At 45.4% G+C, this 16188-nt stretch overlaps 1 protein-coding gene and 1 long non-coding RNA gene across 2 annotated transcripts in view; one reads left to right on the forward strand and one right to left on the reverse strand.

The window, feature by feature from the left end:
* Window positions 1-16188, reverse strand: part of LOC138520939 (uncharacterized) — a 212172-nt gene that overhangs the window by 114534 nt on the left and 81450 nt on the right. The gene's annotated exons all lie outside the window — the stretch shown is intronic.
* Window positions 6807-16188, forward strand: part of LOC138520938 (5' exonuclease Apollo-like) — a 129348-nt gene continuing 119966 nt past the window's right edge. Inside the window, exon 1 of the mRNA XM_069633370.1 lies at window positions 6807-6995. Coding sequence (XP_069489471.1) covers window positions 6807-6995 — 189 coding nt within the window. The remainder of the gene's footprint in view (window positions 6996-16188) is intronic.

Raw genomic sequence — 16188 nt, forward strand, 5'->3', positions numbered from 1 at the left:
GACCCATTTGTTTTGTTCTAGGTAGGGAAAATCCTCTTATAGCAGAGACAGAGGTCCTTTCCAAACCCATTTCTGTTTAATAAATGTTTATGGCCAAAAACATGGATCACCTGTGTCTGAGTTTCATTCCTGACTCCTCACAAGATATAATTCTCCATCATTGAGTATACACTAACGTATGGTGTTGTAAGATTGTAGTATAGAAGTGCTAGCCAGTTCTAGGTGGTTTCATCGTCCACACTTACCTCGTCAACATTTAGTTCAACTCCTATTGGTCGTACTTTTATTTTTTTAATGACCCCCACGAACTGCCACCCATTCCATCTTCCCCTACCCTAACCCCTTGCTCCCATACCTAGCTCCACATACCCACACTTAACTCGTCACTTTTAATTCACATCAACTGGAGCTGAACTAAAAGTCAACGAGCTAAGTGAGGTTGACGAAACTACAGATTCACAGGCAAATCATACATAACCATGAGAGATTACCATTGTTTCAATAAATAAGATACTGTTTTATGGCATTACTGCTAAACTCTTCATACCCCTGCTAGCTAGGGTTGCCACTGTGCAAATGTTTTGCATTCTATAGCGTACCCTGTAACGCCCCTTTGGGAAGTTGAAGTATCTAACGATTAACTAAAGTAATGTATGGGAAAGACCACAAGTACTATTATGGTCTGTGAAATCCACAGCAGGTAAACCCTTAATAAAAAGTCAAATTGTTACTATTTGCCTGTTGCAGAAATTGAGAGAGTAGCAAAGCTGTCAAGACACATGTGGCCATGGCTGTTTGATGGCACACCAGTCTAAACACTACCACTTTTCTTTTAATCAATCAATAACTTTATTTTGGCTTAATTCATTAAAGCAGAGCACACTAGATAAAATCCATACATTACATATATGTTAAAACAAGTAAATCGCAATTAACAAAACCAATAGATACACTAAGTATTAGAATTGCGGAATAGTTTTCATTGTACAATTGCCCATTTAACGATGATGGATAAAGTGCCATTTCAAGTTCCTATAAATATTCCACATCATTTTAAAACATCCTTAAAAATAAATCTGCGATTTCCCTGCACCCAACATACTATGTGTAAATAACAGTTGTAAAGTAAAAGTTAACACAATGGAGTTGTTCCCTAAATCGAGTTAAATTAGAGTTAATATTAGAGTTAGATTAGAGTTAATATTTATTATGTCCTCAATGAAACTAGACATTGATGAAAAGTTATAAACCAACATTGTTACAGTGCCGGTTGCAGAATACATTGTGTGTCTTTCCCACTTTCTGGACAATCTTCTTCGCTCTTGTTAAGTTTTGATCCAAAGGCTGTCATTGTAACATTCTCATGCAAAAAATGGGGGTTCTGGGAGTCTCTCTACCGGCCTCAGCCACGGGGAGTCTCAACCAGATTTTTTAGCTCACTATCCCTTTCACAGAAGAGAAATATCCACGACATATCAGTCTTTGTCCTGCCCAAGGGCAGTCCAGTCACGCGATAAAGGCCGGTAGAGAGAGTCCCACAACCCCCCTGTTTTGCATTGTAACATTCTCATTCACTTTTTGGGCATAATTCCTTCCATGACATGCCACAGTAAGTGATAACAGCATCAGGCTCAGACTGGGACATAAAACTGGACTGGGATGCGAATGAAATAGTGGCCCACGGTTGCAAATTGTATTGTATTGTACTTGTCATTTATATAGTGCCACATTCCCATTTGTATGGCCTCAATGCGCTTTATGGTTGGAACGCCCTCGGGGACTTAGGTCCATGCATGGGAGATTCTAAGTGTTAACTTTAAGATGCATGTGTGCATTCTGGCAAGTTAGAGCTGAGGAGGGCTGGCTAGGCTCCAGCAAGAAGCCCGGAGATCCGGCATGTGGGCGACTGCTGTTGGTGGTTTAAGATAGAGTGCTAGTGCAAGAGACTTGATGTGTGCCCAGGTAGACCGAAGCATTTCGTAGGTTGTTGCTAAATACCAATGGCAGAGGTGTTGAGGCATGTCAGGGGTTTCAGTGTGGACGGATATGCGAGCTGCTACATTGGATTTGCATAGCCATAGCTGCATTCTATAGTGCATGGATGGGTGGCCTTGGCTGCGGAATGTGTCCACAGACGTGGTGCAAGTTATACATACCTTAAACCTGTATGGAGTTCATCTTCAATGTCGCTTTCCTAGGTCCAACGCAATTGGCTGGTCTCGCCAGCTGAGGACTCCCTAGATTCAGAGCCTAAGTAGTCTCTGGGGGGCTGGAGGCATGGGGGAGCGATGTACGAAAGTACTGGGTTGGGTGGAGATGGTTTGGGGGAGGCCGAGTTCATCACGGTGTGCCACTGCGATCGCTGCTGGCAGCCGCGGTGGATTGGGGGATAGGTGTGTTGTCGGGTTTGGGCGACTGCTTCTATGCGGGTGTCAATCACGGCATAGAGTGTGAGGAGATTTTAAGAAGAGGAAGGAAAGAGCCAGGTTTTGATGGCCTTTCTGGAAGCCAGGTGAGTCAATGTTGCGGATGTGGAGCAGCAGAGACTTCCAGATGGTCGGAGCTTGGACAGAGAAGGATGATCCACCCTGTCTGGTGCAGTTGCAGTGGGGGACAACTAGGAGGGATGCTGTGCTGGATCTGAGTGTCCGGTGGGGGTGGGATAGCGAGTGAGTTGGTCTTGGAGGAATTCCGGGCCGGTGTTGTGGATGGCACAGTGAGTGATGCACATGGCTTTAAAGGTAGTTTGCAGATTTATGGGGAGTCAGTGGAGGATTCTTAGTGTATAGCTAATGTGTGATGAGCAGGCGGGCCGCAGCGTTTTGGATTCTTTGCAGTTTCCTTAGCTGGAACGCTGGTGCTCCTAGATTGAGGCAGTTTGCATAGTCTAAGCGGGAGTGGATGATGGCAGAGAATCTGTGAGGATAGAGGAGGTATGGGAAGAGATGCATGAGGATACGTAGGTGGACGAAACAGGTTCTGGATGTGGAGTTGATGTGTAGGGAGATGAATAAATCCATGTCCCGCGTGCATCCAAGGTTTTTAACCAAGGTGTGGGATGCCGCGGCTGTGGGGGGTCTAGAGAGTGAGGCCACGGGATAGGTTGGACAAGAAGCACAGTTTTTCTGCTGTCTAGGATTTCTGTTTTCCCAGGATTGAGGATGAGGTGGTTGGTCGTCATCCAGTGGTCAATATCCGAGAGGCATGATGACCGATCTGGGCGGGTGGGGCACGGTGATTTGGGGATTCTAAGGATGACTCATTTTAAGGATACCAATTAATTTCTTCTGTCACAGACTGTTTGAGTAATACTCAAAGGGGAGTTTTGGGGTCAAATGTGTTGCAAATTCTGCATTTTAAAGTATATGTGTTCTGTAATATTGCTCTAAACTACAAGCTGCAAAGTGAAGTAACTAATCAAAGTGCAGCCCCAGAGAAACATCCTGGGTGAATGGCTTCTTGTTATTGGGGAGGGTCAGGTGGGTGTGTTGCTTGTGGGGAGTGCAGGGCTTTTCATTGGCAATTTTAAAAAGCCTACGATCAACAGAGCTGCCATTGAAATAGGCAAGGGTGTGCTCAGAAGAGCTCCTTTTTAGTTTTCACTATAAGGCAAACATATTGAATTAAAGCCCAGCTAGGGAGAAATGGCATTTGAGGAGGGACACAAAGCGTGTAGGTGTTATTTGGCTGTTTACCCACCCATTGACTGGCGATGCTAATCCCTATGACCATTGCCACCCACTACCTGTCCTCCCCTCCCAAACCACATCCTACTGGGATCTCTTTGAGCTCGCTTTAATCAAGCCTTACCATCAGTCTTTGTGATTGAAGTTCCTGCAGTGTTTTTTCAAGCCAGTCTTCTGATGGTTAAAGACTTAATTGGAGCTGTAAACGTGCTGCTGGTGTAATAAAAAGCTCGGCCTTCAACCACTCGATTTATAAGCATTATATGTGTCCTTCACTCAAGTCTTGTAAAAAAAAGCAAGCACTGGCAAAGCCAACAGTTTGCCTTGTGTGTAAGTATTATGCATTTGGAGTGGATAGAGAGCTCCTATGGGAAAAGATGCTGAATTTAAGATGCCCCCCGAGCTTGATGATGGGAATTAAAGCATTACATTCTGAGACAAACATTAGAATCCGCCTAGACCAACGAGGAACTATGACGGAAAGAATTAAAACCACCAGAGGCGTAAAACACAGTTGTCCGCTAGGCTCCACCTTATTCAAACTATTGATCGCAGACGTGGGAGAAACCCTAGAAAAAGTTGCAACATTCCCCCTGAAAATAAATGGGAACCAGATAAACTGGCTAATATACGCTGATGATATCGTCTTGCTGGATCAAACGCCAGTGGGTCTACAAAGGAAACTAAGTGCACTTGAAAAGTACATTGAGAACAACGGGTTGGAAATAAATGCAAAATAAACTGAGATTGTGCAGTTTTCCAATCTAAAAAGTCAAAAAGGCACAAAAAAAAATCAACCAAGCTGGAGCCTGGAAAGCGTGACACTCGGAAGATCCCTACAAGTGACATATTTGGGTGTACAACTAAGTGCCAGTATCTCGGATGACCCAATGATGAAAAGAATAAAAACTAAATGTAAAGCGTTTGCAGTATAAGGGGCGATGCTTCATAAGAAATTTTGAAAATTTTCATACCAACCAGTGGTAGCTTTCTATAAAGCAAAGGTTATAGCGGCCTTGATACACGGAGCCGAGGCAATGCTAGGATGCCCATTCCGTCTGTGGGCAGAATGTGAAAATATATTTTGGAAGAGTATTTTGAGGGTGCCGCAGAGTACACCGAATGCATGCATAAAATATGAGTTAGGTCTGTTATCAATTATTGCCAGAGTGACATGCAATACATTGTCAATCTATAGAAAGATCATAGAAACGGATGGAGCGCCTCAATTCGAAATATTGAAATCTGCACAAATTAGCAATTCGAATGAAGTGCTAGAGATTTGGAAAAAAAACTGTGAACAAATCTTGACCCAACTGTCAACAACGTAAGAGATCTTGGAAAAAAATCCTAATGCAATAAAAAAAAAAACTCTGATTGATGGACTGGATTGCTTGTATGAAAGATTATACATTTTGAAGCAAGGCACTGAATGCCCTCCCAAGGTATCTTAAAAAATGTCCTTGTCCAAGAAGAAGGCACATTTTCCTAAAACTAATACTAAACTTATACCATGCAATGGAAATAAAAAGTAGGAGGAGAAAACAAAATGAAATCGGCGACATCAAATGCCGCTTCTCTAGGAGCGAAACAGAGACCCTAAAGCATTTGATAACGGTATGTCCGAACTTGAGAGATCTAAGAACAAAAATTCTGGAAAAAGAATTAAAAAAATTCTCAACTTACAATGCCGAATAATGGTGGATCAAGGTGCAAGAAGGGGAAGACGAGAAACTAACTGTAGCCCTAACCTTCTTCTTAGAGGACCTGGAAAAAAAATTGAAAGAATCTGAGGAATAAGTCTTAGTTGAGAAAGGAATTAAGGGGAAATGTGATTTTCTTTCTTTTTGCTTTTTTTTTTATAAAGTTTGTAGAAAAACTGTAATAAAATAAAAAAATAAAAAAGTATTATGCATTTTCCAAGCACTGCTATTATATGCCCAGGTACTCGCACCTTTTTGCAGCAGCTACCTTCGATGGCCAGTTAATACCACTACGGTACTGCCTGGCAAATGCCTTTCCAATGCAGTTACAAAAGTCAAATCTGTTGGCATTGCCAGTGCTTGTTTCTATTTTCATGGTGGCTGGTGGCAGAGCATAGCGGGCAAACAAAGGAGGACGCAGCAGGAAGTCACTTTGTTTTAAGATTTACTACTGAGCAGGAAGGGGATGGGTGATAGTCAAGGGTCATTCCGGGCAATCTGATTGGCTGCCCCTCCCCCTCCCCAGCTAGAAGTTTTAGTGGAAGTTGAGCCATTAATAGAAACGTATACGGATGATGATTGGGATTTGGGATTTGTATGGGTATCTGCAGGGGCTGCACAAAACATTGTTACTGTAATCGTGTTCATTTTAACGATTGTTTATTTATTTATTTATTTATTTCGTCATTTGTATCCACGCTCAAAGCCCGGAGGCAACTAGGCTCTGTTACATACTTAAGAAGGCGGTTACAGTAGTTTGGAGCATATCATCAAGGTTACACAGTAAACATTTTGCATGAAATACAATATATATTTATGTACATTATATACACAGGTGGAACAGGTACTCAGCTGGGGCGTAAGTAGCTAATGCAGTAGGTCTGTCCTGAAGAATAATGTCTTCAGGTGTTTTCTAAAAGACCAGAAGGAGGTGTCGTTTCTGAGATGAGTAGGGAAGGATTGTAGTGTACAGGCAGGGATGTTAATCAACAGTTGTGTTTTGTTTTTTGCAATTTAAATCGAACATTTTCATTCAAATACATATGTTTTTTGGTAATGTGGTATATTTGTATTTGAGCCATTCAATAAAAAAGCAACTATTGAAAAAAAGATGTTAAACCATTATATTTAAATCATGACATTTCTTTCATCTGAATTGGACAAAAAGAAAGTACACATCAAATGTAAAAGTATTGTCTTCTTTGTTGTGCGCTTTCTGGGTCCATCATTCATGTTTTATTTATTTTTTGCAATTCAGATTGTATTGATCATATATTGGTATTGTTTAATGGTTATCATTGCTTGCAGGCTTCCCAAGTTAGAAGAGGAATTGCCAAAAACCTACAGATACGAGACCCAAGATAACACATTCTGCTCTGTAATTTGAAGGCTGCCTGTAGAATAGCAGGCTTGGAAGATGAGCGGGACACTCATCGCTAATACCCCCATTGCAGTCGATTTTTGGAGAATACAAAAGAAAAGGCATGCACGCCTGTTCTTCCTCTCCCACATGCACTCGGACCACACCGCGGGATTGACATCTACGTGGAGACACCGCATTTATTGCTCCCCAGTAACTGGCAAAATACTCCACCACCAACTACAGGTAGGAAGGATTTCAATATGAAGGATTCGATATAAACACTGTATAACGGAAGGACTCTGTCCTTTTATTGTCGCAAATCTGTAGTTAAGGGGAACCTCACATTGCAGACGTTTGTGGCTATTTGTTAAGAGAAGTAATCGTGTGTGATAGGGTCAGGGATCTGATCCTGTAAAGAGGGACTGGGAATCCCTCGCAACCTGGTTGGAAGGCCTACTAGGGTTTTCACCAGAGGCTGTGCTGCCCCAGAGACGGAGTGTGGGAGTTGGGATTGCCACCATCTCTGTCCCTTCTACCTTTGCCTGCATGGCTGACCGGAGTGCCACCTTTTCTTGCCCCATACCTGCATTGAACAATGCTGGCTAGTTTCCCTCTGTTTGTCCCTTAGGACTACCTAACACAAAAGAGTTGGGGGTGGAGGAGGGAGCGAGAAACCCAATCGGTAGGTAGGCACTGAGTAACAACAGAATGGCAGAGTTCTGAATTGTCTCTTACCTTCACAAGCACTGTGGAGTGGACCGCATATAAAGCCGCCATTACAGACGCTCAGCGGGTTATGACCCAAGAGCTTTCCCTACCTTCGGCAGGACAGCTGAGCGTTTCCCATATCAGACCAGCACAGAAGATGCCCTGGTCGGCCCTTATACGAACTGGGACTTTAATGATAGTTGGAGCGAGCCGCTATTTCCCAATACAGACGGACCTGCTACAATAAGGGGACAGAGCTTAACCCCCTTTATGAGTTTGCTTACCTGTAAAACCTTCCCTGAGGAAGAGAAAGACAGTGATTGGTCCAGGAAAGCAACTGTCGGTGAGAAGCAATGGATGGTGAGGGGGGTGGAATAAAAGGGGAAAATGAAATAGAAAGGTGTGGGTTGCTCGGGAGAGGTCAAGGGAGGAGAAGGAGGACAAAAAGACCAAGCGGAGGTAGGAAGGTGCAGAGGAGTGTGAAGGATTAGGAAGCAGTGTGCCAAGTGAGGCGTTCATTGGTGGCAGAATGAGAGGGACTGAGAAGGTGAGGGTCAAAGAGAGTGACTGAGGGAGAAGGTGTGGGTGGAGTGTTGCATGGTTGGGTGGAGAGGAGAGGCTAGTAGTAGGGGAGAGTAGTAGTAGTGTAGATTACCCAGACCCTTGTACTCCTAGCCCAGTTATCTATCCTTCCTCTCCTAATCTCTATCCTTTCATCTTCCCACTCTCCAACTCTCTCTCTTCCCCTGTCTCTCCAATTTTCTCCTTACTCCAAATCTCCTCTGCACTCTACTATCACTCTCCCCTCTCCACTACTACCATACACTACACGGCACCCACACCTACTTCCTCAGTCGGCCTTGTTTCACTCTCTCACTTCCCTCCTCAGTCACCTCCTACTCTCCCTCTATTAGCTTCACTCATACACCTTGCACGCACACTTACACCCCAGTACCTGTCAAGGAGTTCCCCCCCTTCTCACCTGAGTTCGATCTTTGTTGGATTTCTTGATCGATGCCTTCTTGCGGACGGATCGGGTCTTGAATAAGGCTGCACGAGTCTCTTCCGACTCCAGCGTGCGTTCAAAGTTCCGGGATGCAAAGATCCAGGAATCCGGGAAATTTACAGAGTGCGCTACTAGCACACGAGTCCACGAATCAAGAAAGGGAGGAAAGGGACTAGGAATGGGGTTTGCTGGAAAGAAGCAAGAAAACAATACCGCGAGCTACGGAGCACACGTCTGGTCACTACTTCGCAATAGCATTGAGATGCACAGAGCCGCGGGAGGCGTGGTCTAATAATAGAACACGCTACGTCCAAGGCGTAGAGCGAGGAAGGTGTTTCACAGTGGACGGCCATGTTGGGAGGACAAGGGAGTGTAAGCCCCGTTGAGACAAGGACCAGGAAGTCCAAAAGGGGTGTGTTCTGTAGTTCATGACAGCATGCCTCCTCCGAAGACCCGTTCCTCCGGGTTTGCCCGGGTGTATAAGGTGAAATCTTCTGAGCAGTCGAGGGGCCTTGAGATTAGAAAGTGGTTCCCAGGTTCTTTCACTAGGAGGATATCCTTTCCATTCAACCAGGTATTGAAGCTGACCCCGTTTATACCTGGAGTCACATATTCGAGATACTTCATATTCCAATTGGTTGTCGACCAGCAGAGGAGGAGGTCGGCAGGATTTCCGGGAGGATTGGGTGTAGGGTTTTAATAAGGATGTGTGAAATGGTGGGGAGTCATAATGTCGAAAAAAAAATGTCGACAGACAAAAATGTCGACAAAATAATGTCGAAAAAAAAAATGTCGACTTTCGTTTTTTTTAATTATTTATTTTAGGGGTTCGGGAGTAAAAAAAAAGGGAAAAATAAAAAAAAATTAAAAAAGGGGGGCTGGGGGGGGAACCCCCCCATTTCGAAAAAAAAATGCATTGAAAAAAAAAGTCGACATTTTTTTTTTCGACATTGTTTTTTCGACTTTTTGACTGTCGACATTTTTGTTGTCGACATTATGACTATAAACCGTGTGAAATACTGGGTGAATTTTCTTCCAGGAGTCTGGTAGTCTGATCCGGTATGAAACTGGATTGATAATTTCTTTGATGGGAAATGGACCATAGTACCGAGGGGCCAACTTGTTTGGCTGTAGATGTCGGGGTAGTAATTTCGAGGACAACCAGACTTGATCACCAATTGCATAAGAAGGACCTGGTCTTCTTTTGGAATCCGCATACCTCTTAGTCTGTGTTCTGGCCCTCTCTAAGTTTTCTTTGGCCTCCTGGTGTACGTTGATGAGGGTTTCTATCCAGGAGTCGACAGTAGGTACTGGTGTAGGATGAGGGAAAACAGAGGGTAGAACTGATGGATGGAAACCTTGGCTACAATAAAAGGGACTGGTCTTAAGTGCTGAATGATCGGAATTGTTGTAGGCGAACTCAGCCACGGGTATCAGGAGCGACCAGTCATCCTGAACCTTGGTGGTGAAACATCAAAGACACTGCTCCAGGGTCTGATTGGCACGTTCTGTAGCCCTGTTGGTTTGGGGATGATAACCAGATGAGAGGGCGCGTTGGATTCCCAAAATGCGACAGAGATGTTTCCAGAATTGAGAGACGTATTGAGGTCCTCGATCAGATATGATCTTGGAAGGAAGTCCATGTAAACGGAATATGTGTTCCAGGAAGATTCCAGAAAGCTCGGATGAGGATGGTAGCTTACACGGGGGTGTAAAATGAGCCATATGAGTGAATAAGTCTATGGTAACCATGATGGTGGTGTATCCTCGGGAAGGTGGTAATTCCACAATGAAGTCTGTAGCAATTAATTCCCATGGCCTTGTTGGCAGTGTAGGTTGCAGTAGAAGACCCGCCGGTCTCTTGTTATCATGTTTATTTTGACTGCATATAGTACAAGCTTTGATGTACTGCTGTACATTGGTCTTCATTCCAGGCCACTAAAACTGTCTTTGTATGAGACAGAGGGTGTTGGTTATGCCACGATGTCCGGAGTGAAGGATATCATGACAGAGGTTTATTATTCTTTGTTGTAATTTCTGTGTAGGAATGACCAGTGCATTGTCCTTCCTTGAATAAATATCCTTCCTTAGCTCTTAGGTTCCATGGATTCTTCCTTGAAATATCCTTCCAGAGGTCAGAGGATGGGTTTGCACTCAAATTTCTTCCAGGAGGTTGACTGCTTGAGCTACAAAGATCGTGTGGGGAAACATCTTAGGATAGGCCATGTCTTCAGTAGTTACATAGTCAGGACGTCAAGATAAGGCGTCAGCAATCAGGTTTTGTGATCCGGGAACATGAGTGATTTGGTTTTGGTACTGGGCAAAGAAGTAGGCCCAACGCGCCTGACGACTGTTCCTGCACTCCAACGACTGTAAAATTTGAAGATTCCGATGGTCCGTGCGGACCTGAACTGGATATCTAGCACCCAGAAGTAGATGCCGCCACTCAGTGAAGGCTTGGCGGATGGCTAACAGTTCCTTTTCCAGGACGGAGTAATGTGTCTCACTGGGTTCGTGAGAGGTAAGCAATGGGGTGTTCCAGTTTATCCTCAAGTTCCTGCTTCAAGACCGCTCCTATGGCGTAGTTAGAGGCATCCGTTTCCACTAGGAATGGCCGATTTATGTCGAGTTGGGCCAAGATGGGGGCTTGCGTGAACTCTGTCTTTAGACGTTGGAATGCCTTATCTTGCGGTGTAGACCAGATAAAGGGGGTGTCTTTCTTCAAGAGGGCAACGATCGGCTGAGCGATCTCGGAAAAGGTAGAAATTAACTTCCGTTAGAAGTTGGAAAGCCCCAGGAAGGATTGAACTTGTTTCACGGACGTGGGAGCGGGCCATGCCAGTATGGCCTTTACCTTTGAAGGGTCCATAACAATTCCTTCTGGGGTAAGGATGAATCCTAGGTAGTGAACAGAAGTAACGTGAAACAAGCATTTTTCGGTTTTGGCTAAAAGTTTGTGTTCACAGAGTCGTTGTAATACTGCCTTTACATGTTCTTCATGCTTTAGAGGATCCTTGGAAAAGATCAATATGTCATCCAGATAGACAATGACGAAGAGGAATAACATGTCAGAAAACACCCTATCCATAAAACGTTGAAAAACTGCAGGGGCATTAGCTAGTCCAAAGGGCATGACTAGATATTCATAGTGACCAAAGGGTGTTCTAAAGGCTGTTTTCCATTTGTCTCCTTCCCGGACACGGATCAAATGATAGGCACCCCGGAGATCCAACTTCGTGAATATTACGGCGCCTCTCACAGCTTCCAGGATATCCGAGATCAGGGGCAGTGGGTACCGATCTTTGAGGGTGCATTGATTTAAGCCACGATAGTCGAGGCAAGGTCTGAGTTCCTTGGTGTCCTTCTTGGGAACAAAGAACAACGAAGCACCCGCTGGAGATTTTGAGGGTTTTATGGTACCGTTTTCAAGGATGGTATCCAGGTATTCTCGGAGGCCTTTTTCTCTGGTTCGGAAAGGATGAACATTCTGCCAAAGGGAATTACTTCTGAGGGATCTGTATCTATGGCACAGTCTTCAGGTCTGTGAGGGGGTAAGGCCTGGACTATGGCAGTCGAAAATACATCAGCATATCCCTGATAGGCCTCTGGGACTTGTATGATATTGGAAACCATGAGTGGTGTTTGCTGGTCTCTTAGTGGTTCTTTAGGGGTTGTCGAGGAGGGATCCAGGAATAGACAGTGGGACATACAAAACTCTGAGCCTAGGAATAGTGATCCTGCTGTCCAATTGATATACAGATTGTGCTTCTGTAACCAGGGCATACCCAATGCCATGGGGTAATGAGCTGATTTAATGATGTCGAATGTAATCTGCTCTTGGTGATGGTTTATGGAAAGCTGGATCTCTTTTGTCTGCAGGCTTATGGTCCTGAAGTGAGGGGTCTTCCGTCGATTGCTTCCACCGGCTGCATGGTGCTTCGTGTCTCGTACGGAATATGATGACTACCAACCCAGTCTTGATCAATGAAAATTCCCATAGCTCCGCAGTCTACCAAGGCCAGAATGGGATAGGTCTTATTCTTGGAGGGCGACAGGAAGGCCTGTAGTATCACCAAATTGTTTTGTCCAGGAGAGTTCAAGGATGGAATTGATGTGGAGCAAACATCTCTCTCCCTAAGCTCTGCTCCATCTAGGATCGGGAGCTGGCGTTTCCCGAACGCCGAGGAGGGGCTAGAGGACACTCCCTAACCAAGTGTTTGTCTGAGGCACAATACATGCACAACCCCGTATGAATCCTTCTCATCCTTTCTTGAGGGGATATAGGTCCACGGAAGGCTCCTATCTGTATGGATTCTGGTTCAGAGACTGAGCCTGGGTGTCATGATGTCTACCCCCGGGCATCCGGATCAAGCCCATCAGCCCCGGGAGCAGGCATCCAGGTATTTAATAAAACCCCAGCAGCCCCGGCTGGGGGCTGTCTGGGTTCAGTCCTGGCGCCTTAGGTGCCAGGCTCATAATAGAAATCAGTCCTGGCGCCATAGGCACCAGGCCCATAGACTTTACTTACCTCATGCAGACCATGCTGCAAATGAAACCAAGCCAACGTGAGGCCTGGATGGGACTATTTTTCTACAGGGACTATTTTTTACTCGGGTGTGGTTCTAGGGACTTCTTACCTGGTACTACTTTGGAGGCTATTTAAACCACGCCCAAACAGCAGTACATGCTTCGTGTTATTCTGCATCCAGCAGCGTAACGCTCACCATGCCTGCAGTCAGTATCCAGTCTTCAGCCACGCCTGTCTCGAATCCAGCGCTCCTAGCAATAGAAGAAAGAAGAAGGAAAGGTTACAAAACAGATATTATTTCAATCCTTACCTGAATTCCGGATCCATCACGTCTTCGAACTTGAAAAGGACATTATTCTACACGCGTCGCATCGCCAGCTGCAGCGCCGCACCATACTCACCAGTCCTCACAGCATTTTTCGATCCGGCACAGCCTCCATCATTTTCTCTCCCGAATTCCACCATCTAGGGGACAAAAGAAACATAAGGTGAGCCGAGAGAGCCAACAAATACAACCTCTCCACCATAGGCTTACCTGATTAACAACCGGAGGCATTATTCTGTAACAAACCGCAACTTCTTACGCCACACCTGTAAGGAGAGAGAAACCAGCAATTTAAACACACGCATCTTTTGCCGGACAGTGTTGGGTAATACAGACTCTTACCTCAACACCATCAGCTGCCACAAGACAATCTTCCCTTGGACCCAGCTGCAACACAAGAAAGGAATGTACAAGAGTGAACATCGGACATATTGAACTCTTTGAACTTTATACTTATGGGTTCTCGCCTGGAACCTCGGAGTCAATATTCATCCGGAACTCTTCCAACATCCTCAAACCAGTGAAGTAACTGGTATCTACGCGCCCCTGCATTCCACGCAGGATGGAGAGCTCATCATTTACAAACATAAGGTGAGCTTACAGAAAGTGAATATCGGTGGTGATTAGTGGGGAGAACAGTGGGGTGTCATTACTAAAATCCATGGGTGGCTGAATCCCTTTCTCCACTTGCAGGAGAATATTTCTACGGGTCAAGCAGACGAGATTAGGCGGTCCAGTCCAGTCTGTCATCTCTGCACTACGCTTCACGTTGGAGGAGGTCGCAGCTGTCCGGGTCCGATCGACGCCCCTGTGGGAGCCAGGTGAGCGTAACACGGGGTTTGTGTCCGTCTTGGTGGTACTCTCAAAGGACAGCTTTGGAGGATTACCTCTGGATTTCTTCTTCTCTGCCTTCCTTTCCTGGATACGGAAATCTATTTGCATGGCAAGGTCCATTAGTGCCTGGAATGAGTTTGGGCGAGCCACTCTGGCCAACTCATCCTTAATCTCCTCATTCAGTCCTCTCCAGAAAAGAGTAAAACTCGCCTCAGGGGACCAATCAGCTTCCTTGACTAATTGCTTGAATCTGGTAACATAGGTGAGCATATCCTGGGATCCTTGCTGAAAGTCTAACAGGCGTTCCTGGGCACTATAGACCTGCTCTGGACGGTCAAACATGGTCTTAAGGGCTTTTATGAAGCCATCATAGTCATCTAGGAGAGCATCGCCGGAATTAACGAGGGGCGTAGCCCAGGTTAAGGCGTTTCCTGAAAGGTGGGAAATTATGAACCCAACCTTATCCCTGGGAGTTGAAAAGAAGTAGGGCTTAAAAGTAAAGTGGACCAAACATGAATCCAGGAATCTGCGAAGGGTTTTTGCCGACCCATCGTATTTGTCCACTATGCCGCCAGCAACGCACTTTCTTTTGTGGCAGAATCACGGGATATGATATGATAGGTTATTTATAACGTGCTTAATACCCAGAGGTTTCTAAGCGCGGACCCGGGGATCGAACCTGTGTTGCTCCGTGCCCTCTTCCTTCCAAGGTGAGCACGTTGCCCCTGAGCTATCCTCCCAAGACAATAGAAGTAATTATTTGAGAGCAGCGTTTTCAGCCTTTAGATTCTGCACCTCAGTTGATAACTCTTGCATGCCACGCATCAGGTCCTGGACGGCGGCTTCCATGTTCATATCGAGTTCGGTCGGGTTGCGTCTCAAACTGTCAAGGAGTTCCCCCCTTCTCACCTGAGTTCGATCTTTGTTGGATTTCTTGATCGATGCCTTCTTGCGGATGGATCGAGTCTTGAATAAGGCTGCACGAGTCTCTTCCAACTCCAGCGTGCGTTCAAAGTGCCGGGATGCAAAGATCCAGGAATCCGGGAAATTTACAGAGTGCGCTACTAGCACACGAGTCCAGGAATCAAGAAAGGGAGGAAAGGGACTAGGAAAGGGGTTGGCTGGAAAGAAGCAAGGAAAATAATACCGCGAGCTACGGAGCACACGTCTGGTCAATACTTTGCATTAGCACTGAGACACGCAGAGCCGCGGGAGGCGTGGTCTATTAATAGAACACGCTACGTCCAAGGCGTAGAGCGAGGAAGTTGTTTCACAGTGGACGGCCATGTTGCGAGGACAAGGGAGTGTAAGCCCCGTTGAGACAAGGACCAGGAAGTCCAAAAGGGGCGTGTTCTGTAGTTCATGACAGTACCACTTTCTACCACCAACCAAAACCTTACCTTCCCGATGCCTTCAGCAATCCTTCTCCATGCTCCTCTGCACCATCCTACCTCTGCTTGGTCTTCTGGTCCTCCTTCTCTTCCCTGGGCCTCCTCTGAACAACCCACATCTTCATGTTTTCCATGCCCCTTTTGATCCTCCAACTTCTTCCTCCATTGGTTATCTTACTTAACATAAGTATGTCATGACTTAGTCCAATGCTAAAGTATGCCTCTGAGTTTGGGGCACTTACCCATTATCTGAAGACTCCAATATGTTATTGTCCTTCCTCTTTGTCTCAATTGCTGGACCCTTGAAACACCATACTGTTGGAGGTGATTCCGTGATGACGCTCCAGCTTCTGTAGCACACGGCGACTTGAACGATTAGATTTTAATCTTGCTCATGTGCTTGAATCCCTTTCACCAAAGCCTGCGCTGAGCATACGTTTGATTTGATGAGCCCAATTGACTTGGGCAACCGTGTAAGCAATAGCTTACGTAAGAAAGAGACTTTTCAAATAGGGAAGTAAAAAGACTGAGAAATTAACAGAAGTGACAAGAGGACTGAAGGAAGATATAGAGAAACATAGTGGCAGTCACAGTGGCTGGGTTCACATGTCCATAACCATGACTACTTGAACTCAGCGGACATT

The sequence above is a fragment of the Ambystoma mexicanum genome, chromosome 13 (assembly GCF_040938575.1).
Source record: "Ambystoma mexicanum isolate Mex_15411 chromosome 13, UKY_AmexF1_1, whole genome shotgun sequence".
In the NCBI taxonomy this organism is placed as follows: domain Eukaryota; kingdom Metazoa; phylum Chordata; class Amphibia; order Caudata; family Ambystomatidae; genus Ambystoma; species Ambystoma mexicanum.